The sequence below is a fragment of the Nyctibius grandis genome, chromosome 7 (assembly GCF_013368605.1).
Source record: "Nyctibius grandis isolate bNycGra1 chromosome 7, bNycGra1.pri, whole genome shotgun sequence".
Taxonomy (NCBI): Eukaryota; Metazoa; Chordata; class Aves; order Nyctibiiformes; family Nyctibiidae; genus Nyctibius; species Nyctibius grandis.
This window is the reverse complement of record NC_090664.1, coordinates 53,194,232-53,221,715: the sequence shown is the minus strand read 5'-3', so window position 1 is coordinate 53,221,715 and position 27,484 is coordinate 53,194,232. Positions and strand designations below refer to the sequence as shown.

General features: G+C 41.7%; 1 protein-coding gene across 1 annotated transcript; it reads right to left on the bottom strand.

Annotated features, from left to right (window-relative positions):
- Positions 1-901: 901 nt before the first annotated feature.
- On the bottom strand, positions 902-27,346 carry EXOG (exo/endonuclease G). The gene is made up of 6 exons (XM_068405073.1): positions 27,199-27,346; positions 25,705-25,854; positions 22,061-22,200; positions 20,223-20,299; positions 16,545-16,659; positions 902-3,453 (listed from the first exon to the last, which is right to left on the bottom strand). The coding sequence occupies exons 1-6, from the start codon at positions 27,344-27,346 to the stop codon at positions 2,992-2,994; spliced, it is 1,092 nt and encodes a 363-aa protein (XP_068261174.1). The 3' UTR covers positions 902-2,991.
- Between the last annotated feature and the right edge of the window lie 138 nt (positions 27,347-27,484).

Genomic DNA, 27,484 nt, shown 5'->3' with positions numbered 1-27,484 from the left:
ATATGCTAGACTCCACAGTCACTTCAGATGGGCAAACCAGCAGAAGACGAGCAGGTGAATGTACTCTTCGGCACAGACCAGTGCTGGAAGTGGTTTCACTGTTCATCACCTGCTGAAAGCTATAGGGAGTAGGGAGTCTAGCCCACGCGGTAAGCCACGAGGCATGAAAATTATGGTAACTGGGGCTCGCAGGAATTCAACGGGGCACGTAAGGCCCGACGAGGTACTGAGCTAGGGAGCAGCTGGTCTCTAGAGCAAGCCTCCACAGGGGAGTCACACTCAGCACTTCTGCTGTTGTTACAATGGCAAGCTGTCAGCAGAAAGGGAAGAGACCTGGAGTTCCTCGCATACAGCTGGTGCTGTCCCAACACCAGGTTTTTGCTAGGCAGATACATTATCTATAGCACTGAGATCTGTTTCAGCTGTTTGTAGAAGATGTGCGTGAGCACTGCAAGAGAGATCTGTTATCTCTCAGCTGAAAAGATCAAGAGGAAAAGGAAGGTGGAAGGCTGAATTAAAAAAAACATAAATAATTCAAATAATGGGGAAAAGAAAAAGACAATGCAAAGAACAATGATCTTTGTTTTTGCTTTTATAAAAGCGCTAAGCAAGTAAAATCCAATTCCTCTAATATATTCCTTCATCCATGCCCAGCTTAAGAGGACTGTCACAACAGAGACTACAGAGCACAATCCTGCAAGCACAGGCCTACCTGTACCTACAGGTACCTACCTTTGCCAAAGGGTGACACCATCACAGTGCCAAAAGGCTGCTTGGACTCTAGTGAAGCACACACGTCTCCCTTTAGCCGGCACCCAGGGCTAAACAACCAGTTGTTCTACCACCCAAGACCCCTCCCCAGCTGAGAAAGGGAATTGGGAAAAGGAGGGAGACTCATGGGTTAAAATTTAAACAGATTTAATAAAATAAGAAAACCAATATCAATGCTAATACAAAAGACACAAAGTTATACTCAGCCTACAGAGTGGTGGCAAGTCCCTCCAGGGATCACAACCATTGAGAAGAGAGGAGAAGGAGAAAGAGGGAGAATAGAGCAAAGAGCCCCAGATCCCCAGCAGCTTTCCCATTTATAGTGAACCTGATGTTCATTATAGAATACACCTGTGGGCCAGCCTGCGGCAGCTGCCCCGGATTTAACTGCTAATGGCCTTGATCACCACACCATAGCTGGCCACAAACCGAAACAAAACGTAACAGAAGTGTGATTCTATAAATTTTATCCCCACAAAATCAGGACAACACACAAGACCATCAAGAGGCACGTGAAGTATCTGGCACTTTGTTATTCCAGGCAACACCTACTGACATCTCCCATGTTCTGCAAGGGGAGAGGTGGGTCGTTTTTTTGCGATTTACTGTTTTTGTTACATTTGATAGGATTAACAACCAAAATTCTGGGCTAAAATTGAAATGAGCAACGTTTTGTCAGGATTTCACCCAATTTCTCTCTGATTTATGTGAGCAGTAAGGTTTTACGATGTCCTTAGCTAGTCACATTGCACTGGTTTTAAATGTCTGGATTTTGTAAATGTGTTCTTGGCAAACACAAAAGTGTCATGGGAACCATCACTGCTTTATGAAGTGATCTACTGCAACTGAACTGAGTTGAAGGAAACTATACAGTTTTTAGAACATCCAGTCGATGATTCACAACATCCAAATAACGCTCCTGATTCATCCTTTATGAAAACAGCCCAATTCAGCCTGGTACTACACGACCCTTCTCAGAATCTACTGTCATGTTAAAACTGCTGAAGGTGTTTTATGGTGCAACTCCAAATTTATACAGATTCTCACCATTAAAAAAAATCTAAATATTTCCAGTTTTTACCCTTTTTTTCCAGATGAAAAATCTTAGAGGATACAAGTCACACTAATTTATGTCTGAAATTCAAGATGTATACACAAATGTGTCTGAAATTCAACATGTATACACAAATAAAGTATAAAACTAATGAAAAAAATTAATTTCATTAAATCTCCCAAGCAGATGCAAATCTGAGCAGCTTCAGTTGCTGCTGAAACAGAACTGGAAATGCATTTTTAGTTAATCGTCTTCTGCTTTCATGTAGAAGTTTTGTTGCAAAGCTTACAGACCGAAGACTGATGCTGAGAAAAAAGCCAGTGAGTGACTACGACAAACAAAAAGAAAGCAGTGCTCACCTCTTAAATCAAACAATATGTAGGAAAACACTTTTATCCAAACTTAGTGGTGAAAGTGAAATATTAAGCTTACACTAATTTATGAAGAGCCAAACTACACTGGTAGCAACTTGTGTAAACTCTGCTTCTATTGTTTTTAAAAAATGTTGCAGAATTACACATGAATGGAAGAAGCCTGCTGCAAATGACAACAGTTGACAGCTACTGACATGCTAAAGTATCCGAGGCACACAAGCTCAGGAGAGGTAAGAGACAATTTGGCTTGTTTAAGACAACTAAGTAAAGACTGAAAGCGAATCAGATTATGTCTTACAGGTCTCTAATAAAAGAGAGTTAAATTAAATATTTCTGAATTAATTTAATTTTCAAAAATCCCAGAAAGTACCATTGCTTCTACAGCATCATACTGAAAGACATTTGCAGGCGTAACTACATTTAAACACATTCCAGTTATACTTCCAAGGTGTCTATTGTCTATTCTTATAATATTCCTAGAAGGGGTTTCATACAAACCCCAAGTCTGACATCTCACTTGGAAAATAGCACAAAGCCTTTTCTGGAGGTCCAGTAATCTATTCATGCCAGAAAGGGGTCATTTTCATTTCCCACATCGAAGTACTGCAGCAAACCATGTGCGTGCATCATGTTACACGAGAATGAATGTTATTCCAAACCCATCAGCTCCCAAATGTTTCTTTATTGTTTTCACAATTCAAAAAAGGATAATTCGTAGAGCCCTTGCCTTTGTGCTTGCCTGCAGCTCCCCTTTCAAAGTACAAAACCCCAAACATCTTCCTGAACAAGTACTCAGCCAGCTTTCCCCTCTCTAGCTGCTACTTGTTTTTCCTGCAGTAGCTCTTCTTCCTTCTTCTTGTGAAGCTTTAGAAGATATTCATCAGGCTCAATTCCTGCCTCCCTTAACTCTGCCATGGCTTTCTCCAACCGGTGCAATGTTCGGGCACTCTGCACCTTTCGAGCAGTGATGTACAATGTAAATTCCTTGAAGCCCATCAGTTTACAGGTATCCACCTCACAGATGTTTTTAACATCTTTGGTTTTGTCCACCTGTGGGAAAAAAACTAAACCTGACATTTTTTCCAGATCTTCAATATTTACTTGGAACTCGGTCAGCTGGTGACTGAAGCCTATGGGATTGTTTGGCACCACAAAAGCCCCCAGTACCAAGGGTTCTGTAGACGTTCTGCTCCGTCTGGCAAGGATCACCTTGTATAGGTGGGATGGCACAGCTACATCATCCTTTCCGATTACCTGTCAAAAGGAAAGTTATGTTACAGATACAGATCTATCAGTTGAGGTGGAGGGGAGGGGAAAGATGTGATAATCCTACTATCTCTAAAAAGGAGTCCCAGCATGTAAGTACACATCAAAATCACGTGCAATGTTATCAGACTAGAAGCTGAGGTGGAAAGCTCCATTTCCTTGCAGCTCCTTATATAGTAGGTCAGGAATGAGCTAGTTATTTGATGCCTGAATCCCTCAAACAGGAAAAGCAGGGCAAAGAACACTTCACTGCAGGGTTATTCAGCCACTGTTGGTAAGAGACTTTCCCAGGAGGTTCTCTGCTCTTCTCCTACACCACCACTGACTTTCTATTATACTGCTAAGAACAATGATGTAGACAAAAGCTCAAAAGGTTAGTCAGTAATTGCCTGAATATTTGTAAAGACCTGTGACAAGGAGCTCTGGTAGAAGAATGAACTCAAATCTCCCAACCAGATGCAACTTCAGTTACAGCTGAAACTGAACTGGAACCAAATCTGAAAAACACGTTTGGAAACAGGGAGTCAGCCAAGACCCCAGCTCCCTAATCCTGGTGCAGATCTGTAAGCGTAGCTTAGTTGAAGGGATGGTAGAGCTCCTTTCTCATACTGCATCACATCGTTAATGCTTGGAAAGCTGCTTTCAGTAACAGTGGCTCTACACTAAGTTCCCCACCTGACAGTTCCAAATCACGTCTTTTTTGGTATGCATTTCAAATCAGCTCTAACTTACCTTCTGTCAGTTATTTTTTGTATCTCTATCACCCATACGCAGGCTGCATTTAAAAGCTACGTTACCTAAGTTAGCGTTTTTTTGAGGGGACCTGGAGACAACAAGTACATTCAGTGACTCAGTATCTTGGGAGAGAAGTCTACCCAAAAAAATGTACCTGTTTCTTCCATAAATTCACTATGATTCAACTTAAGAGCTTGTACGTGTTGGGTTTCCTGCTGTGTCACTCAGACCAGGATCCAGGGATTTAACTGAAGCACCAGGAGGGGAGGATCAGGGCTCTGAATTCACACGAAATCTGTTAAAAGCTCACATACAGATGTATACAGTAGACACCCCACCCTGTGCCAGGAATAAGTCCAAGGGAATATACCTATTGATGAGAAATGGAATCTCTCCCATATTCAAAAAGGGATGCTCATGCATGCACTGTATTAGGCTTTTTTTTTTCTTCAATATTGATGAACTGAACCTGCCAAGCCAACAAAGTATAACAGGCTCACACATGGAAAATCTGAGTTTTGCATAACCCTTCTGTGTAACTACGCTTCTAAAATTTGTGCTTTTATTCTAATGGCAACAGAAGATGCAGACATCTTACAAAAACCACAAAGGCATCTTGTTTTATAAATAAAATCCAGTAATTTTGTACTATTTTCAGTATTTGCAACACCTGCAAAAGGAAAGACTGCTTGTTTTGATTTTCTGACAGCTTTTGTTAAATACGGTTAAAATACAATTTCAGAGAAAGGACGTATTTATTTCACTGCCACAACTGATCACATTAATTGAAAGTATTTCACAAACTAATCCAGTATATCAGTTCAGACATGCTTTGTCCATGGAGGACAGCGAATGTCACTCCAGTCTTCAAAAAGGGCAAGAAGGAGGACCCGGGTAACTATAGACCGGTCAGCCTCACCTCCATCCCCGGAAAGGTGATGGAACAACTTGTCCTTGGTGCTGTCTCTAGACACATCAAGAATAGGGGGATCATTAGGGGCACTCAGCATGGCTTCACCAAGGGGAAGTCATGCTTAACCAACTTGATAGCCTTTTATGAGGACGTAACCCGGTGGATAGATGGTGGTAAAGCTGTGGATGTGGTCTATCTCAATTTCAGTAAAGCGTTTGACACGGTCTCCCACAGCATCCTCGCAGCTAAACTGAGGAAGTGTGGTCTGGATGATCGGGTAGTGAGGTGGATTGTGAACTGGCTGAAGGAAAGAAGCCAGAGAGTGGTGATCAATGGGACAGAGTCCAGTTGGAGGTCTGTGTCTAGCGGAGTCCCGCAAGGGTCAATACTGGGACCGGTTCTATTCAATATATTCATTAATGACTTGGATGAGGGATTAGAGTGCACTGTCAGCAAGTTCGCTGATGACACAAAACTGGGAGGAGTGGCTGAGATGCCGGAAGGCTGCGCAGCCATTCAGAGAGACCTGGACAGGCTGGAGAGTTGGGCGGGGAGAAATTTAATGAAATATAACAAGGGCAAGTATAGAGTCCTGCATCTGGGCAAGAACAACCCCATGTACCAGTACAAGTTGGGGGCAGAGCTGTTGGAGAGCAGCGTAGGGGAAAGGGACCTGGGGGTCCTAGTGGACAACAGGATGACCATGAGCCAGCAGCGTGCCCTTGTGGCCAAGAAGGCTAATGGCATCCTGGGGTGTATTAGAAGGGGTGTGGTTAGCAGGTCGAGAGAGGTTCTCCTCCCCCTCTACTCTGCCCTGGTGAGGCCGCATCTGGAGTATTGTGTCCAGTTCTGGGCCCCTCAGTTCAAGAAGGACAGGGAACTGCTAGAGAGAGTCCAGCGCAGAGCCACGAAGATGAGTAAGGGGGTGGAACATCTCCCTTATGAGGAGAGGCTGAGGGAGCTGGGTCTCTTTAGCTTGGAGAAGAGGAGACTGAGGGGTGACCTCATTAATGTTTATAAATATGTAAAGGGCAAGTGTCATGAGGATGGAGCCAGGCTCTTCTCAGTGACATCCCTTGACAGGACAAGGGGCAATGGGTGCAAGCTGGAACGCAGGAGGTTCCACTTAAATATGAGGAAAAACTTCTTTACAGTGAGGGTGACCGAAAACTGGAACAGGCTGCCCAGAGAGGTTGTGGAGTCTCCTTCTCTGGAGACATTCAAAACCCGCCTGGACGCGTTCCTGTGTGATATGGTCTAGGCAATCCTGCCCCGGCAGGGGGATTGGACTAGATGATCTTTCGAGGTCCCTTCCAATCCCTAACATTCTGTGATTCTGTGATTCAGATATTCAGTATAACTCAATCACAAAAGAAACACCTCCTATGTATGCTTTATTCTGAGAGCATTCAGCATCTCTGCAAAAGAAAACATGTTTTGAAAACTAAACTTTGCCTGTGGCTACTGAACCAAGGTTCACGACAGTCTATTCCAACAGTTAACTAAGTTCCGTTATGAATTCTTTCAGTGCTTGAAGTGTGTCTTCTACTTCTCCTGTCAGTTTCTTAAGTGACCCGTCTTTTAAGTCCTACCAAAACCAGAGAAAGTACCTTTAGGAGAAAGGGAAACCTCTGATAAAGAAAGTTTTTTCATGTTTTGTACAATAGTAACATTACTACTGCCTCTGGCAAACATGTGCTCTTAGATTTCTTCACTCTTACAGAATATTTTCCTCCCCATCCCTGAACTAGGCTATTTAATGTCTTTGCTGTAGTTTAAACTTTTTTGGTTGTGGTTTTTCTTTTTACAAAAAATTATCTTGCTTATGCCACCAACCTTCTCCTAAATAAAGCTCTGCCTAGACATCTAACAGTCATTGAAACTAGTAAGCAATAAATAAATGCCTTATGCCAAATCTACTTTCCCTTTCAACGATGACAGATCTCTTGATAGGGAAATTAGAGCTCCTGAGTGTCAAAGCACTTTTGCATTTAGCATTCCGTGTGGGTGAAACCAGAGTTACAGCTCCTCAGGATCAACTGCATAAATAATCAAAACTGACTGATGCATAGTTTTTAGTATATTTTCAAATTACCTGTGCATCAACAGACTGTTATATCCGGTAGCTTAAAACTGAATTCTAAAATGAACGGTGTTGGGAGTTTAACCTACTTGAGAGGGATGGCACTCAAACTGGGGAGTACATGCAATGTGTTGGGGGTGAGGGGGAAGGAGCCAAGAAGCATGACAAGCCCTGAGGGGGAGAGGAGGGAGTTCATATTTCCATATTCACCAAAGTGCAGGCAGCGACTGACACTGTTGAAGGCAGAAGGCTGGAGTTCCTTTTCTCCCCCCTGGAGCAGGGAGCTTGCAGAGCCTGCACTGCAATCCCACCTTCTGCCCACTCCTAGGGCAGAGCGGAAGAGAAGGAAGAGGCTGTGCAGAGCTGCACTGCACCCTGAAGCTGCTGTAGCCTCCTGAGAGAAGGCAGTAGTGAGACTAAACCCTGTTCCCCAGCTTCTCCCTGGGCCAACAACCTCCTGACCTGCAACGCTCCTGTGCAGTATGGCCGGCACTGCCTTTTCCAGGCCTCTTCACGTACTTTTTTTCCACTATAAATACATGTATATACATACTAGGTCCTCCTTAGCCTGGCTCCCTCCCCTTCTCAACACCTCCCACACACATACACATAGCAGCATCCTGTCTGTCGTATAAAAGACTAGAGGAGGGTGAACACGCAGATGGAGCTGCCACAAGTCTCTCCAATTAGGGGGTATATGGCATATGTAAAACAAACAGGTGAATTCGTGTTGAGTGAGCTGCAGAGGGAGAGGGGATTGAGTCTGAGGACTGAGTGGGTGGATAGAAAGGCTGGGGAATGAATAGAGTGGCACATAGAATAGGTATGAAATGGAAATGCTGAATGCCTGAAGTGGGTGTTAAGGAAAACAGACACTGTGCTTATGTAATATTATGCAAATATATATATTCTATGCAAAATAATGCACATTTATGCATAGCATATGCCCCTATGAAGGAGGGAGGAAAAGAAGGAAAAAGAGGACTAGTTCAAAATTAAGGAAGGGTTGGGCTTTTGAGAAATGTAGTTCCAAATACAACTCAACTCTACAGAGGCAATGGCCATATATGTAATTTATCTACTACTTCAGTTCCATGTAAGCTCTCTTTTGAGGATTTAAATAAAATTTAAGCAGTGCTCAGGCTTTATAATAGTCCTCTGAACAGCAGTAAACTACTTCTGTAATTACTTCACTGAGTTCTAATATGGTTAAAATGATTAAAACAAACTTCAACCTGCCAAATGGCCAGAACCCACAAGTGTCCTTTCCTTACACAAAATGGGACATAAAAATTCTATCCCCAGCTCATTCTGCTGGAGGACAATACCATCAAAGGAGGGTGCCTGATTTCTCTGAGAGAGTAAATACGCATGACAAAGAATATATATTTTTTTTTCTGCAGTTTAATGCTTATATGAACCATGCACAGGATGCATCACCAGTAATTTATGCAGCCAGTGTGACCCAATGATTTCTGTTAAAAAAGGAAATGCAGTTCTGGAGCACGCCATAATATTTCCATCATTATGTTCTGTAATAGACCACAATTTGCTTTTTTATGGGAGTAGACAGAGAAGCTGCAGATGAATGTTTCCACAGAGTTGCAACCGCCACCCAGCTCAACAGCCAGGGAAAGAAGTAAAGCAGGATTCTGCAGAAGTGAAGTTTGCAACAGAAGCAATAGGCAGGAAAAACAAACTCAGCAATTCATTTCCTATTGCCACCTAGAGGATTTTCCTACCTAACTACAGCAATCTGAATCACTACTCTGACCTGCACCACCCATTTATCTCAATGCATGCCTAACAGAGGCAGATAGCATATGCTCCTATTGTAACAGAATAGAAAATAGGTTAAGGTTATCCATGCACAGATGTTGACTTTGATTTGTGCTAGTCTATCCAGAGGCAGCAGGTGATCTTTCAGCAATCAATGACTGAACAGCTCTCTGTCCCAGCTGGAAAAGAGCAACAGTTTTTAATTGTATCTGTGATTAAAAAAAAAAAAAATCTCATGCACTAATATAAGCAAGAAAACACAGCAATAGCCTGTTGAAAATCACTGCTGTCCCACACGCTTTCACACCATGTTGATAACAGGCCACAAGGTAATTTTTTGTGTAATCCTTTGAAAATTTCCATTTTGCTATTCCTATAAAATTTGGCTTACATCTTTCAAATTCTCAACAGCCTCATAATAGAAAAAAAAAAGCACTCAAGCTAAAAGCCTTCTTTTTATAGCATTACATACATTCCTCTCCCATCATCATTTGGAAAACCAATGTGAAATTTCAGATACTCTTTCTCTTTGCTGTCTGTATGAGCTCAACATAAAAATGTTCCTTGCTCCAACTTTTTGCAGTTGCTTGTTTCTTTCACTTTTGCTTTGTTCTCGTTTTCTTTGGTGATCTGGTGCTGGCTGAAGCCCTATGACTGAACTGGTGTCGTCTAATAATGCAACGTTATGATAATGCCATTTTCAGCATAGTGTTTATTGCTTTTTATTATTATTGATATTGTTATTGACATCCCGCAAGTGGGTATAAATTTGTTATACCCCTCCAAGCCCAGTTAAACATGGACAGCTGTCATGAGGACAGGCCATTAAAATGTGTGCAATTCCTGACATTTAGAGATGTTTACATATTGCTAAAACAATAAACGTGTTGGTAAGCAGTTATACAAACTTAAAGAGCTCACAGGGACAAATAAAGATAAGGGCAGAAGCAACATGACTTCTTAAAACAGAGAGAACTCAGTGAGCTTTGATAAATTCGGTCGCATAGCTAAGTCACTGAATGGGGATTTGTCTTAAGCTTGGCTTTCCTCACGATTCTGGCCAAATCATTAAACTGTTCTTGGTCATAGCTTTTTAAAATTGGAGGAAGGAAAAATCTGATAATATTTGTGGAGTGCTTAAGTATCAGAATAAATAATGAAGACATTTGCTAATGGCATCTAGGGTAAGTTTAAGCATATGGCATTAACTAACGTCACCGTCATGGTGGTAGTCAGATAAATACGGGGCAAAGCAGTTCCTAAAAATGACAGTTTGGAGTTTATGAGAAAGAAAACTCCATTCTTACATAAACAGGAGAACAGGAATATATAAGGTGTAACAGCAGCACACTTGAGATTATATTAGAAGAAAACAGGAGTGCTACTCTTACTAGAAATTTTAAAACACACACAAATGTTATCATATTTTCATTTTAAACTGGACTTGTTACAGCTTCCCAGAGTGATAAGAAAATTTATCTTCTTCTGAAAGGGTAGGAATAATTTTTAAAAGAAAAGATTCATGAATCTAAAAGTAGTATTTTGCCACCTAGTGACTAGAAAATGAAAATCAACCGTGAAGAGAATGAGCAGAAGGGACTAGCCTTTCATCAGCGAGAGCCAGCTCTGGATTGGCAATTATCTGAGATTCTCTTAGAACCTGGTAAACAGAAATCACATCCAATCATGCCTTAACTGCCAGCATACACTGAAGAGTCCTTGCATCAGAGGGTACCATCATCAAATAAATTAAAATGATAGCTCCAGAAATTCCCTCTACACTCCAGTAACCGTTTCTTCACTCTCTGTGTAACAACCAGAGTTTAGAACTAAGCCATACTGCAAACCAGAACGGACTGAAAACAAGCATACACACAACTCTCTATGTAACGATACTTCCATGTACATCTGTCAGTAACAAAATTAAGACTTCTGTCACATTTCTTGATAGACAGAATTCAAGAACATCATTCCTGTCACCTCAAATAAGACTAGCTTTCTCTGAATAGGCATTCATTTTGTTTTAGGTGTAACTTGAGGCATGATACTGACCAGGCCCATCAGATGTTTTAGTGTAGGTAATATCAGTCCTGCTGATATTACCCCAGGTTTGACAATCCAGAGCTTTATTATAATTCGATACTAAATTCTGTATAGAAACAGACTTTCTGGCAGTATAAAAAATTCCTTTTGCTACCAGTATAATTATATTTACTTGATCACTGTGACAGCATTAACTGCCTTCACTTCAGTTCCTTTCAGATTTGTGTTAAGCAGCGCTGATTCTGTTGATAGTGGGTTTTCCCCAATATTTGAGAGAACTCTGTCAGATGGCATTGAGAAGAACTGAGGGGTGTGAAGGCAGACCTAGCAATACAGAAAATAGAAAATACTACAGATAAAAATCACAGTAACAATCTGCAACAACATGGCACAGTCAAGCACTCCAAAATGCAAATGTATGTACTTCAGGAAAATGTTATTTGTTATGGCTGGTCTGATTGCTATTGCCAAATCATTTGGCAATCCTAAAAAAGACGGAAAGATTAAAAAAAAAAAAAAGAAGAGATGGTAAAAAAAAAAAGCTGTGCCTAAATACATAGTTATGGCATTAAAAGACAAACACCCCAACACTCCCCCCGTTTTTTTTTTTAATAAAGAGGGTGTGTATATACATTATGATACTGTATTTACACGATGACAGACTACTACTGCCACAGAATCCATTTAGATTACTTAACACTGAATCCACTACAGTGCCTACCACCATTCTTCCTACAATAAAAGAACCTTCAGGATGGGTACAGTGCTAAATAAAAGCAACCCCATAAATCTATCCTGCACCTTTGGTGTCTCTTCCCCTCCAATCTTAACCCAGTGTCTATTATTTTCATCTGTACATCATGTCTAAATTTAGGGCTGACAGAGCTCCAGCCATTTACACCAGCTGATCTAAGATCGAGCCCTTTGAACATAAGTTTTATGGGACACGTACACAGACCTTGATCCATTAGTTGCCTGTGTACCGTTGAGCCCATTTGGAGCAGGCAACAAACAGTAGTAGTCCCCAGGTTTATTTCCTCCTCTAACAAGGATTCCTTCCCCTATAGTATCTTGGCTAGGAGAAAACCTCTACTACTTCTGACAGTTGACTGAGGAGAACCATAAAGCACCATCTTATATTTGAGAGGTGCAATTTGTTTCCCAGGGACTTATTTGCCACAGAACTAGATGACAAGTAAGTGTATCTTCTGGTACAGTTATTGTGCATCTCTGGCCCAGCCTAGTCATTCAATTTTGAAAATTAAACAGCAGACATGATTCCACTATGAAACCAGTATATCTCTAAAAAGGACAGAAAAATGTCTTCTTCAAACAACAAATAAAATGTTATCTAAGCTGTACTTTCATTCGCCAGCCATAGCCAATTCTTCTTACATTAGTATTTACTACGAAGGTGTTGGGAATAAGAAGGGTGGAGCATTGAGCATGATGCACTAGGATTATTGCAAACTTTGTATTTCAAACTCCAAATCTGCTGACAGACAAAAATCACTAAAGCGACAGTCACTGGAGAACAGTAATGTATAAAACAAGACAATGTCATTTTGATTTGATCTGGACAAAGATGAAAAACCTGCATCTGCCTCTCCAATGACACAGAACAGATTTTTCCTGTTGGCATTCTCTTTTACATATATTCTCAAAATATGTTTTTAAGATACCAAGTATGGTCATCAATCTACTATTTGCAATAAAAGCCTCCACTGGAGACAGATGAAATGACAGAACGTATCTGAGGATACAGCGAGTTCAGCCAATAGATAGAACAACACTGGCATCTAAGGAGTTCAAGGTTAATTCCCCTTCTGGAATTAAACAGCAAATGGTACCAGAGTCCAAGCAGGAACTGGGAACAATGCCATGACCGATGCTCTGTTTTTCCTCTATAGTGATCTAAAAATAACCTTTTTGGACGTCTGATGAGAAAAACACCAGCCTGTAAAGACACGGATACATATTTCACCACTCCTTTAGCCAAAAACAAGGAAACTAAGATTGAAGAGAGGATCTGAAAAAAATCAGTGCAGACACATTCACTGGAGTACTTCTGTGTTTTCTTTTTTTCCACAGTTCTAGTCTCAGAGGAGACGAAAAACATTAGAAAGGAGCTCAGCCTTAACAGCCACACTGCCAGATTACAGGTTGTGAGTTTCAGCACTATTGTGTATACTACAGCACTTCTCCTTAAACAGCACATACAAAGAAAAGGACATCTTCTCACATCAGCTGCATGAGCCCAAACAATGAGGACTAAAAGCCTTTTATTTCTAAGTCACTTGTTTGAAACTAGCAGAGTTCACTCGGAAAGACAGCTAAGAGGTACCTTTCCTTCTTGTCCAGCTGCCAACTCTTAGTGTTCTTGGTTTAGGGGCAGAATCCCAGACTGCCAAAATCAACGGCAATGACTGCAATTATATCCAAGGTATCAGTTTGAAAAGAAGTGCTCTCCAGTGCTTTGACAGGTCGTGTTCCCTCTTCTAAGTGTATGTGTTGATGTAAGAAAAAAAAAAACACAACAACACACCACTCCACTCTGAAGTCTCTCTCCCCAAAGGACAACTTCGGCAAGCACAAGAACTTACACCATAAAGAGATTTCAAAATACCAAAACAATTCTCAGCCTGTATTTATCTACACTTAGGAGTGTAGCCAAAGAGGACCCAAATTAAATAATTTAATATTTAAAACAAAACAAAAAAACCCCACCAAAATCAACATTTTACTTTTCCCACCTGCAGACAGCATGGTCTGTACTTAAATACAGCTTAAATACTAATCAATTTACATAATGAATCTCACCCTAGGCAGCTGAGTAAAGGATTTATGAATGTGGCCAAATGAAAACATGAATACTATCATTCCACTGTTTTCAATCTCACACTGAACTTCACTTCATAGTTTATATTAATACCAAAACTGATAGAACTTTCATAAAAACCCAGAGTTGTCATCAAACCCACAGATGATGAAGACATCTTGGCAACAGACAGGAACAGAACGATATGATTATCAAAGCAGCATGGACATTTTGTGCCACTATTATTCCATCACCGTATCCTGGTATCAAGTTACTTTGAATAAAAGCAGTAAGATGCAGTGCCTGCTGTTATTTTTACCTGCAGTATCCTAAAATTTACATTTCAAAACCAAAATGGAGAGCCACAATCATTCTTCAGGAAATGTAATCTTTCTCTTCTAAGTAAACACTTTCTCTAGAGAAAAACTAGAAAAAGATGACCAAGATTGAAGTGAAGCAGTTGATAGATGATTCAACTGCTTCCTGGAAAATCATTTCCAGTTCTAAAATGTTCAAGTCAGCTCAAGATTTTTAATTCTTTGCTATGCAAGACGAATATATATTTTTAGGGATAAAAAATAAATGCAATATCCTGACAGCTACAAGGAGGCAAATTCCAGCAAGCTATGTGCAAGCCTGGAGAACTCTTATGGCACCATCCTGCATGACAGTAAGCCAAACGCTCAGCTCAAGGCTGTTGAAAGGGAACATCACCCTCCTGCTACCACTTATGTGCTTTTGGACATATCTCATGCTGTCACCAGTAAGCACTGGACTCCTCTGTGTGCTGCTCTATCTTTCTATGGCAGCAGAAAACAAGCCCAGTAAGCACATAAAGAGTCCAGTATGGATGGCTTTCTATTGCATTGGGTAATTAAGCATCTTGTGGAAGGATGTGACAGTCATGAGCACTGGCAGACAAGGGGAAGGACTGGAAACAGGAACAAGCTGTCCAGGGAGGTAGTGGAGTCTCTTTCTCTGGAGACATTCAAAACCCACCTGGACAGGACCCTGTGCAACGTGCTCTAGGGGAACCTACTTTAGCAGGGGGTTAGACTAGATGATCTCCAGAGGTCCCTTCCAACCCCAACCATTCTGTGATTCTGTGATTCTGTGAAAGTATAATGGGCAATAGCAGAGTCAGCACTCTCCCCTTGGGTGGCAAGGGACCACTGCCAGTCTAAAGCTGGCTTTGCCACTAACTTCTCATGTGGCATTGGTCATATCCCCTAACCACAGCTTATTTATCCACTTGAAAACGAGCACAGTTGTCACCCACCTCACAAAGATGTGGTGAAAGCCGAAGTTTGGAACTGCCACTGAACATGAAAAAGATAAATTATTGTTACTGCATTTTCATGTGTGTAACATGACTGTCTGGAAAAAAAATAACAACAAACGCAAAACCAAAGCCGTGATTTAATCACAGTCAAGGTTATAGACATGTGTGGGTGGGGACACAAGGGACAGTTTTTAAAGAAGTAAAAAGGTAAAAGTGAACAGGAAAAGTTACATTCTCTCATGACTGAGTTCCGAGTTCAATCAAATGGAAATCAGCTGTGTGTTTATAATGGAGAAATAGTGCCTAAATCTTACTGCTAAACAAGCCAGCGTTGAAAGCTGAACACCTCGCTCTTTTGTGTCTCTCATATCCCTCTGAAACAGGGGCTTGTTTATAGCAAGCTCATTCATTGCTCCTCAGAGAACTAGTTGGACAGCTGAATCACTCATGAGCTGAAGCTGCAGTTGATCCGAGTACTTATTTTCAAGGAAAAGTGTTTTTTCAAGAGGTGCAAAATACAGCATTTATTATTTGCATTATGTTAGCTTTCATCTAGCAACTGAAAACAGCAATAATATCTCATTACAGTAGGGGCAGAAGGTAACTCTCCCTCCCTGGAATATCTTGCTACGCTCAGATCCTACAGATGTCTAAACACATGCTTACAAAGAGCAAGTCAAGAAAAGCAATAATAAATTCACCTCTCAACTTGATAGCCTTTCCTATCTGTCCATCAGTGATGGTTTCTAGAGACTGTACATGATCAATCCTAAAAATCTTGAGTATTTTAAGCAAGTAATAACAATGGGGGACCAAAAGAAGAAGGCGGGGGGGTACCAGTACCATGGACCAGCGACTACACTGCATTAACCTAAAACCTACTGAACTTGAATGAAGCCTTTCAACTGACTTTGGTATACTCAGAATCTCAGCTTCAAGGCCTCATCAAAGTGATCCATATGGGATATCAGCAAACAACTGCTTTTGAAACTAATGAAGCACAGGCATTCCAATACTCTGTATAGTTCTGAGAAACCCACACTACCTTTGTATTGAACTGTTTCTAAAATATATCAATCAATGATTGAATAAATGCATACACATTAGCAAAACCCACTAACTCTTCACATAGATACTGTCATGTATTATAGAATTCAGAAAACAGTTTTACTGCAGATTGTGAACGGACATTTAGTAGATCTCTCTTTGTAAATAAAACAAATTATTTTAAAATCATACTTTTTCATGTGTAGGCAAGATATAACATCTCTACTGAACTTGTCCCAACTAGTATTGGACATTTTGTGAATTTTGCATGTACTAGGATGTTTATCAAGCTATAATATCAAATTTAAATAAATAAATGAATGAATGAATAAAGAAAGTATTACCACTGCACTGCTAACCCAGCAACATATCCACATACCTGATAAGTAACACTCTTCTTTCCATCATCATTTGTTTGAGGCAAGGTCAGAGGTCCAGAAACTACCCACACATCCTCGAATCTCTCCGTCAACTCCCGACAATACATTTCCATTCTGGAATATATTTGTCAGATAGGGAGAAGTCAGCTGAGAAAATTTAACATAATAATCTTTGAAACATACTGTAAAGGGCAAGATGAACTACTGACAGTTTAGGAGCATTCTTCCAAACTCATGTGACTGACTGGCAAGCCAAAGAAGGTAGAATGCAGGCCCAAGTCATCATTCCCACTTGTCCCAGGTTCACTTCTTTACAGACAGGCAAGTGTTATCGCACCCATTTGAAATTGGTTTCTGTAGCCTTACCACCTGTCCTGAAAATCTGAGTTCTCTACTTACTCCCACACTTGAAAGATACTGTTGATGGTCACTTGGGATAGTAAGATACTTCTTTTAAACAGCAGGTTGTGGTGTTCTTTCTTTGAAAGGTTCTACAATGTTACTGGATTTGCATGTTCCTCCCCAAGGAGTTAATGTCAGCTCTTTCCATAGCTCAAAGTACTTAGGAAAGTTTCTACATGCCATTCCCACTAAGTCTACTTATTGTTTTTTTATATAAAACTGTTTAAAAATAAACTAGTAACTCCAGAAATACATCATTTTCGCTTTTTAAACTAATTGATTCAGTTTATAGCTAAAATATTTCTCCAAATAAGAAGGTTTCTGGATCACGCCTACTTTAAATAAAAGATTATAGCCTGTCTTTGATCTACCACCCCAAGTGTTACAGAAATCACATGCATTGAGCACCCGTTGGTCATTTACTAAAGATCGAGTCGCACTTCACTCAAGTGGACAGACCAGAACATGAGACAGATGAGCCTAGCTAATCTGGCTGCCTCTAAAAGGGGGAGGTTTCACTCCCTTCTCTGTCTCATCCCTGTTCCTCACACCTTTCACTTGGGCCACCTTTAGCACTCTTCATCTGTCAATAACCCTGAACAAAACCAGTCTTTTTTTTGTGCTGAGTTAGCAAGTTAAAACAGCTCACACAAATCAGAATTAGCAGGAATGAGCCCTTTCTTCTTTGGTAATAGTGAGCTGCCATTGATATGCCAAAGCATTGACCACAAGCTAATTTTTTTCCTGCTGTCGTCAGCTGTGCTTCCAAGCAGCTCAGTTCCTCAGGCTGTCTCACGGCATGGCAATACAAACACCACCTGGCACAAGGAAAGAATGGGAATAAATGCAGCTAGGGAGCAAACTGCTTTTGGCGGCAGCAGGGACAGGGATCAGATCACAGCAACCATGAAATCGCACTCAAAGCAAGACAGAAAATGACAGTTAAACATCAGGAAAGAAAGAAGCATGCATGTTGGTAGGAAGAGAATGAGGAACAAATACTAAGGTGCAGTTAGAACACACCACTGAACCAATCTAACAGCTTACTATCTAATAGCTTGCTAAAAGATGCAGTCCTGCTCTCCCCTTTCCTACTGCTCCCCTTGTCTGCCCCAGCTGAACAGTCCCACTCCATCTTCTGTGTTGGCTCTGGCACTCATCTCACCAGTTGATCCAATTTTCTAATCTGGCAGAAACATAACCAAGCAAAACAAAACGTGAATCAGTTTAACTGGGTTAGCAAATGGAATTGACTCGCTGCAGTCAGGCTAGTACCAGAGCTGGAACTGGGAAAGCAGCAAAAACACATGGCTGGAGGGCAAACACCACTTTAAAAAACAAGACTGACAAACTGACTAAGCTGTATTGTCTACCTGCACCTCAAAAGACAATTCAAGAAGCAAACAATTAAAAAAAAGAGAAAGGAAGAGAGTACTTAAGCCAGGAAGGAACACAGCACATGTGAAACATGGTATCCTTAAAACTATCATTAAACAAGTGACTGACAAAACATGCAGCACAAATACCTCCTTTGTGTATTTACACTGTGGAGAGAGATAGGGTGCTGGGGTTGGGAGAAAGTGCTAACAGCTGTTTAAATTGAAGGGCTGATAGTGCCAGGGGAAATTTTCAAACACTAACCGTGATTTCCTGATTACACAGAGATCCTGCTCAAGGGAAATAACGAGGGTTTCCAACCTTAAATTGGTACAAATACCTAGCTTTAGTATAAGGAAATTTTATGCTCAAACACTTGAGGTATTAAAACAATACCACAAAAATCTCTTAAAATGCTATAGCATTTTATTTGTCTATAAAACAGCATAACCTTACTGAACGCCTCGTATCATTTTATATGCATTCTTATAAAACTGGAAACCAGTGTGTAGTTGAATGATGATGCATTTTTGATAGGCTTTTAGTACAACACTGTGCATAATTTTGCCAACTTTCCCTTGAGTGAACCTTGTGAAATTCATCATTTTCCCCTCCTGCTGTTTCTGAGTCTTAACTTTCTGTAAGTCCTATGCAAGAAGCAGTGGCTGAATGTTTTTCTCAGTTCAAAGGAAGGAAAGAATAAAAACCCTATGTGAAGGAAGTTTAAATTTATCAACCAGTCACTTCACCTCAAAGCCAATCCAGCCAGCATTCACAAGTGTCCTGGTTTGGACTAGGACAGACTTTTCAGTCAAGTTTCTTTTAAGTGACTACTTTTCTTAACAGACTACACGGCCTGATGCCGCAGGAACTAGGGTCTCTGTTGGATCTCTTTGTCCCACAGAGGAAGGGGCTGTGGAGTGCCACACCTGCAGGGAGGGGAGGACAGGACAGCTGATCCGAACTGACCGAGGGGGTATTCCATCCCACCCACGGCATACTCAGTATAAAGCTGGGGGACCATGAGGGTCGTGCTCTCTTCCCCTAGGGCAAACATTCTGGGAGGACCCTGCCCGTGCTCCTGCTATCCCAGGTTCCCACCTGCTGCCGTGTGTGGTCCTGGACTGCCCAGCGCCTGCCCTGCAGCATCAGCAGTGACGTGGTTGTCATCGGGGGGAGCTCAGTACCGGTTTTGTAAATAGTTCATTATTTATTATACTCTTTCCTTTCCTTGTTATTGTTTATTAAAACTATTTTAACTTTCCAACCCGTAAGTCTCTCTCCGTTTTCCCTTTTCCTTTCTCTGGGGACGGAGAAGGTTAACAGAGAGCATCTGCCGTCCGTTTAACCACCCGCCCAGCCTTAAATGGTGACAACAAGTGACAGAGAACCTGACTCACTGTTACTTGGAAGCCAGCACTCCCAGAAACACCGAGGACCTGAAGCAGTCACGATTCAGTGGGGAGCACTCAGTTCTCCAAAGTGAACCAACGTCCACGTACAGAGTTGTGAATACTCTCACATGGGAAGTGCTTTTTTCAGGAAGAGGTGTTAAAGCAAGATCTAAACACTCTCCTTGCTTCTACTGAATTTTCCTGAAGGACAGAGATGTTGAGCCTGGTACCTTTACCCACATCAGCCAAAAGAAGTAATTTTATGTATTCTAAATAAATGTCCTCTACAATCTGATTGGATAAAGAACTAAAGCAGTTTTTATACTGTTCTTACACTGTGAGGACTGAGGTGCTTTTAACTTCAGAGAAAGTTGCTATGATCTCTACAGATAGCCTATGAAGTGCTCTGGAATACTTTGGTGTGAAGTTTTATAGATGTAGCATTTTTGATCTATGCCACTGCCTGGTATTTTTCACTTAGTTTACTTACAAGCAGTTTCTCACCTGTTCCAAAATCCAGCATTATTTTCATAATTCTGAGGCACGATGTTAGACAGATAGAACGTTTCGGCCATGGCTCTCTGCATAGAGAAAGAGAATAATATAATTTCACTGAAACATTTACAAGCTGAAAATACATTTTTTGGATCAGAATCCATTTCTAGTTTAGCCTTAACATTATCAACATAAAAGGTCAGATAAAACCTAAGTCAAAACAGCTACAAAATTATTTTGGATTAAGAGGTACAGAACTAGAGTGCAAACCTCATAAAATGTATCTGCTTTTCTTTTTTTGACAGAAACATAGTACAAGAACGTCCAATTCTAGAGGCACAGGAATTACTATGCTACCCAGTGTCAGTTTTGTAATGCCTTTGGAAGCAACTAGCTACTCTTCTTCTTGAATGGGAAGGATGCTTTCACCCATGCTTTTCATTGTTTTGACTGCCTAATGGCTAGCTTTTTCTATCCCTTACAAGAAAAAGTTTCATTAAAAATAGTGATCAATATTTTACAAATATATAACATTCAGGTGATGAAATTATTTATGAGACTGTAATGGTCAAACATCTACATATCTGCTTGATTTTATCTTTAAAAATTGTCACAAACCTCTCTGAACTGAAGCCCACGTATCTCCAGACATGAAGGACCTGGCACTAAAAAACTATGCATATGCAGGGAAGTATAGGAGAAAAAATTTCCAAGATCTTAACCCAGAATCTTCATACGTCCTGTACTTGTTAATATTTTTCACATACTACTTCTTCAAAGTGAAGGGGCTGACAGAACTCCTTAGGATAATGAGCAAATACTACCTGCACTAATTAAAACTGTGAAATTAAATTATTATAGTCCTGTATTTGAAAGATTGTATCATCTCATTGCATTTTAAGCCAGGTCCAGGATCTCTCTTCACAGGTAGCTCACCAGCAAAAAATCCCCAGATAGCACAAACAAAAAATCACAAAGACAGTTCCAGTAGAAATAAAACGACTGGTTCTTTCATCCACCACATGCCACTGCGCTGTCACTCTGCCCTAGTGCATACTATTCTGCCTGGCAGAAATACAAATTCAAACTGCTTCTTAATCGACAAATTGCTGCATTAGGCACATTTCACAAGAGGATCCAATAAATCCAAGGCTGCTTTGTTAGTCAGCCAAGGCATTAGGGCATGCTTTTCTTACAGCTCAAATAAATGGCAGGTGAAGACGTTTTATAGACTGAAAGAACTATGGCAAAAGAAGGTTCTAATTTACCTCATACACATTGCCAGAAAGGAAAAAGCCTTTTAAATCACCCAGGCAATCCCCTTGCCAATACAAAACAGTACTTAACAGCATCTTTGCTTTGCCCAATCTAGCCGTAAACATCTCAGCGCTTGCTGGCCAGAATGAAGTCATCATTCCCTGCCTCCCTTTAACTGAGCTTTGGAAGACACTTTCGAGGTTTGTTTGGTGAAGGTTATCATCTTCATTTTACAGGCAGACAATGTGACATATAAGGGGTTCAGAAGACTTGCTTAACACTATACAGTACAAGATATACTCACACCCCCTCTGCCAAACAAGTTAATATAGGTGTGATTTAATGAAGAGAGGTATGTCACCAGAGGATGCACCTGATTTAGATGCCTGAAGCAGACTGTGAGAGCATCCTACAGTGCTCAGCCAGGAATAGACTTTGTAACTCCGAGTCCAGATCTGTGCATCAATAATGAGACCATGTTCCATCTCAAAACAAACTGCAAAAGGAACATTACACATTACTTTTAAGGGTCTTCTGACCCTTTCCGACTGATAAACACAAATTAAAAAGAAAGAAAAAAAAAATCCTACTGTTGAAAATTTGTTATCTCCCGCTGGTGCCATGTGTCCTCGTGACCACCCGCTCCCAAGGTAGTCTTCATTGACAGCACTAAACATTAGAGGGATGTTAGGATCTGGTCTGAATTTACAGTGCCTTCGGTCTGCATTGCCTGAGGAATAACACACTAAATTGTTAGGTTATCATTAAACCATCATAACAACAAGACAAAAAGAACTGGTTCTGCCACATCTTGCCTAATGACCTATGCTTAAGGATTGAACACATTAATCTAAATTGGGTATTTTTCTCCTCAACCACAAAAAAGAATAATTCTGCTTAAATATCTGTGATCCAGTTCTAAATTCTTCCCCATTATACACTAGAAATTCTAACATGCTTACCGTTTAATAGAGAAAAAACAAAACCAGAATACTTTTGCCTTATCATAAATGCAGATTAATATTAAAGGCAAGATTACTAAAGATGTAAACCAGTACAGATTCACTTTTTAGGACAATGAAGATGTACAGGTCCTCACCAGCTGCAATTCCGTTTTCACGTTTGAGCCACTACAAGTATTTCTTCTTTTTCCAAGTCTAGGCTGGAAACAGAATGGGTGTATCTTGATAAAGTTACACTTGCTAAAATAATAAACCCATTGAAGAGAAAGTCTTACGTCATTTGTTCTTCATGGGCACAGAAATAAGTGTAGAGCTTTCCTTTTCCCTTCCAGGATTCCCCTTCTGCCTTTTCAGACATTTGGAAATTGTCCACAAAAATGTCTAGGCCTAAGACTTCTGGAAGACAAAAAACTTTTGGGGGGGGAGGGTTGTGAGGGGAGCTAACTTAACTGTTGCAGAGATGGCAGCCCATTCTAAGCTGCTATCTTTGCTAGGGGGCCTGTGACTTCTTCCCAGGTTTATTGGCCATACATCTATATTTGTGTCCTTGCACTGTGTAAAGTCCCAGTCACCTCCTTGGAAAAGAAATTACTGAGTAGGATGCAGCTTTTGAGACTTCATCCCAAACACTGACCGCTTCCTTGGAAAAGCAATGGCCAGAAGAGACTTGCATGAATTATTCTGGCACTGACAACCTCCAATGAGACACCATCTGTCTTAGGGAATGGTCTGGGACCCACAAACATCCATAGTGAGGAAGGTGCTCCAGAGAAGCAGTGGAGGCACGTGCAAGGGCTTGACTCAGCCGTGCCTGCGCAATGGCTCCGCCCAGGCAGCAGCACAGCGTGCAGCTGGAAAATAACTGGCTTAGAGAACCGTCATTGTTGTTCACCATTTCTTTTCCCAAATAATTTAAAGTATGTACAGCACACTGATCGTTTTCTTTATGAAATTCAGGGTGTCATCTGAGGCACAATTTCACAGATGCAATACACAGGACCATCACAAACTCTCTTTTCATTTAAGCAAGAATCAGGGCCTGTACACACCACAGAGAATTTTCCTCAAACTTGGCACTTTACAAAGTACTTCCTGTTGCAATACAACGTGGGGGGCAATTTTCAATAGCAATCACTGCTAGCTGTTAAAATTACTCTTTTTTCTATAGCTGACTCTGCATAGACACACAAACTGCGTGCACTCCAGCTTTTTTTGTCACGTCAATATTATCATATATGTACCCTGCGCTTCCTCGTGCTCCGTACCGAGGCCAAAGCGTGGTACGTGCTCTCCACTTGGCAGCTCTCTGAGGAACCCAAGAATATGCAAGGACCACAAGGAAGAAGGGAAGGGGTGGAAAATGAGCATGCATATGGATAATGCATCTCTTGGAAACCAGTGCCTGTAAGCAATTTCCTCTTCTTTGCTGACCATCTGTGCATATGTCCACAGAGGTGATGTCAAAACAGAGAGGTGGTCAGAGCATCTTTATGCAGTGCAGGTAGAAAGAAGGAGCTTCACTTTTCTTTTCTTTTTTGGTAAAGCATGTGACATGATACCTTAACACAGGATTGATGCTTAGGAAGCAACACTGACAAGTTTATCAGCATGCAAAACAACAGAACTCTCATTTTTAAAAAATCATATTTAATCTCAGTATTTAAGACACAGTGTAATTTATCAATTAAACTTGAAAAATGGAACACATATCCTCATTTATTCTCTGTTCACTGATTTGATAAAAACAGATAATTTCTTCTGTAATCAGATTTGTACGTCTCATTTACATGTAAAGCTGATTTGTTTCTACCATGTTCTTAAACATTGAAGTTCTTACTTATCAATAAATATTTTTACATCACATGGTTTCAAAGCTCCAGTACATGAAAGGTTTTTGTGACCTTCCCTGAAAAACACAGTTCTGCCTGAAATCTCAATTACAGTATCTATCAGACATAAACCCGAATTGAATGCCTCAAGATGCTTTATTTCAACTTGCAGGTTAGTTGTATCTGATCATTTGGAAAACATTTTCGCAATTCAGCTATTAAGGTCCACTTGAAAGTAAGCGTGGAATTATTGCTTTCTTCTCAGAAAGAAGTGGAATCAATGATGCTACTTAGGGGTAGGTTATAAATATTTGCAGGATCACGCTTTTAATTTTGAAAGGTAATTTGAAGACAGTGATTAAGATATATTTAGAGGGCTACTGCGTTCATAAAACACTTCACAATTATGCAGTTACCTCCATCACTAATAATTTGCCTTATAAAAACTGAACTAATGCTATAAACTTAATTTACAATGACTGTATAACACTTATATTTCATTCACCACTGACAGCAAAAAATCACTGAGCTTCTGTCTTGCATAAAGAACAGGGGAGAGAGTATTAGATAATGCACACCAGAAAATACAACAGAACTGCATCAAAGTAACTAATGGCTGCAGTGAGTAGCTATGCCCTATCTAGCTTTGAACAATTACAACTGTTGATGCCCTTTGCTCCATTTCTGTCTCAGAAATGGACATTCATCTTTTCTTCCCATTCTGAGCAAATCTCTTCAGGACCTGTAAATGAAACAGTCTGCCCACTAAAGGCGCTGACTCCACAAGCATTCACACATATGGGGCAGTACCCAAACTGACGTAAACTGGCCCACAGAGCTAACTACACCAGTTAAGGAAGCAAGAGCAATTTCATGCGCTTGAGCAATAACACTGAACTTTGCAGGTCTGAATCGGGTAAGAAAAGTTTAATTTTCAGGTTTTCATCTTCCTTCTATTCATGTAAAAGAGAAGTTAAGCTTCCCTCCTGCAACATGACATAGAGTGTTCACACTGACACAGATAGATAGATCCGGTGCTTATAGACTGTTTCATAAATTCATAACAGAAATTTCTCACGGAAGGTAGCTCTAGTTCTTCTTCATTCCCCCCTTTTACACTCAGCCCTTCGGTCAAGTGTTTCCTGCAGGTTTCAGGCTGTTGTACGTTCAATACCAGACTAGTCCCAACAAGAGAAAGAATACTGGAGAAGCCTGCCAACCGGCAGTGAGATCTCTTTTACATCACTGACAACATCAGCCTTAATACTGTCACAAAGCTGACATCCGCCCAGAGGCCTGCTGCCTCCAGATGGACTGTGAATGGGTGGAAAAATACACCTAGAGATCACTATAGGATTCTTCTCCCTGCCTGCTCCTGGGTCCACCTTCTGTGAACTGCAAAGCCCATTCTGGGCACCATAAATATAAGAAATACCTACATACCCAGTGTCTTCTGTTTTGAAATATGTTCAATCACCCATCTAGGCACCCGTTTTGCCTGGTCGTAAGACAGTGCATGATTTGTGTAACATCTGGTCTCTGTTCCAGCTTCAGGGAATCCATATTTTTCCAACAGAGACTCTTCTACTGGTTCTAAGGAGAAAAATAAACAGAAAGCCATCCAAAGATGAAAGGTGATCAGAAACAAGACAGTAAGGAAAGCATCTCAGAGGATATAAACAGACTGCATATGGTACTACTTAAGGTTACTGTGACAATTAAGGCCTAAAAAAATATTAAGAGAGCTATCCAGTGAAACTCCCTTCTACCACAAAAGCTGTGCTTTACATCATGCCCTCACATGAGCATCTCGGCTCCCAGACTAACTCATCCACTCTCATGCCTACACACATCTACCTAGCAATCGCTCTGGGCTGGCCTTCAGAAGAAAAGCTATCAGACATTTAGGGACAAATCAGGCAACAAGGAGTTACGGACACAGGAGATCAACACACACATTTCACCCTTTAGAGCTGAAAATCACACTCCTCCTCGCAAACTGAGATGGACGAGCTGAGCACAAGCGCGAGTCCTGCCCTCACTGGGAACACTTACACTCTGCTGAATGAATGAAAGCTTCACTTTGAGATTATTTTTCTTTTCAAGGAACATTTTTCTCTCACGGAGGAATATTTACATCCATCTTGCTGACCTCCTTGTCCTCCAGCCATCTGTATGACAGCAACTCACATTTTTAGAGCCCCTCTTCCTGTGCTTTCCAACACTTTGATACTTTTAAAGCCTTCAAGCTGCAGAGAAAACCATTCATTCCCACCAGGCCCTGGTGCCCCCCAACAGCCCTCTCCCCACACCTCGCACCCCCACCCCCCCCCCCCCTCCCCAGGCCTGGTCCTTCCCAAGTGAACAGCCACCACCCGTGCTGGCCTCGTGTCCCTGGGGAAGCACAGGGGAAGCAAGAGCTGAAATTTAGTTATGGCCTGACTTGAGCTGTGTGTTTAAAAGTAAACATATATCTATACAGGCATGTATATATCACGCAGACGTTACCAGATCACACAGGGCAGTTGCTCTCCACACCCCAGTACGCCACAGGGCATTTGCAGCCGTCGTGGCAGCCACACGAAACCGCTTTCCTCGCGTGTCACCCACATTTCGGTGCGAGCAGGTGCAGCAAGGGGAAGCTGCGCTTTTAATGCAAGTTACAGCCCAGCATCCCCAAATAACCTCCTCGCCCCTCAGCCCGGCGCAGGTACCGGGGTACTCCTCGCCCTCCCGGCTGCCTTTGAGCACCCCAGGAGGGAGGCAGCAGGGAAAAGGAGGGAAACCAGCTCCCTGACCTGCTCTGAGGGGAGGGAGCGGGTTTAGGGGCTGGGGTGGGTGTCTGTGGGGTCGGGGCCGCGCTGAGGCGCCGCCGCTCCCGCCCCGCGGAGTCACAGGGTCGCCGCGCCCGGCCTCCCATCTGCCAGCGCCTCTTACCTTCCGGCAGGACTTGCCCGGGGACCGTCTCCGGCTGGCTCTGGCTGCGGAGGAGCCTCCACGCAGCCCAACACGACGCAGCTGCACCCGCCGCGGCCCCGCAGACGAAGCCGCCCAGAAAGCGGCGGTGGCGGGGGAAGGCCGCCATGGCGGAGGGCGGAGGAGGAGGAGGGGACGGGAGGGCCGCGGCGCCGCGCTGCCCCGCAGCGCCCCCTGCCGGCCCGCCCGCGACAGCGCCTGGCTGCCATGGCGGCGTCGCCTCGGCTCGGTGGGGGGGACACTCGAG

What these genes read in the sequence shown, in the direction of transcription:
- EXOG (XM_068405073.1), bottom strand. Translation starts at nt 27,346, where the DNA reads ATGGCGGCCTTCCCCCGCCACCGCCGCTTTCTGGGCGGCTTCGTCTGC. An exon ending in CGGGCAAGTCCTGCCGGAAG is followed by an intron (nt 25,855 to 27,198) that starts GTAAGAGGCGCT and finishes TTTTCTCCTTAG; the next exon opens with AACCAGTAGAAGAGTCTCTG. An exon ending in AGAAGAGTGTTACTTATCAG is followed by an intron (nt 3,454 to 16,544) that starts GTATGTGGATAT and finishes TCCTTTTGACAG; the next exon opens with GTAATCGGAAAGGATGATGT.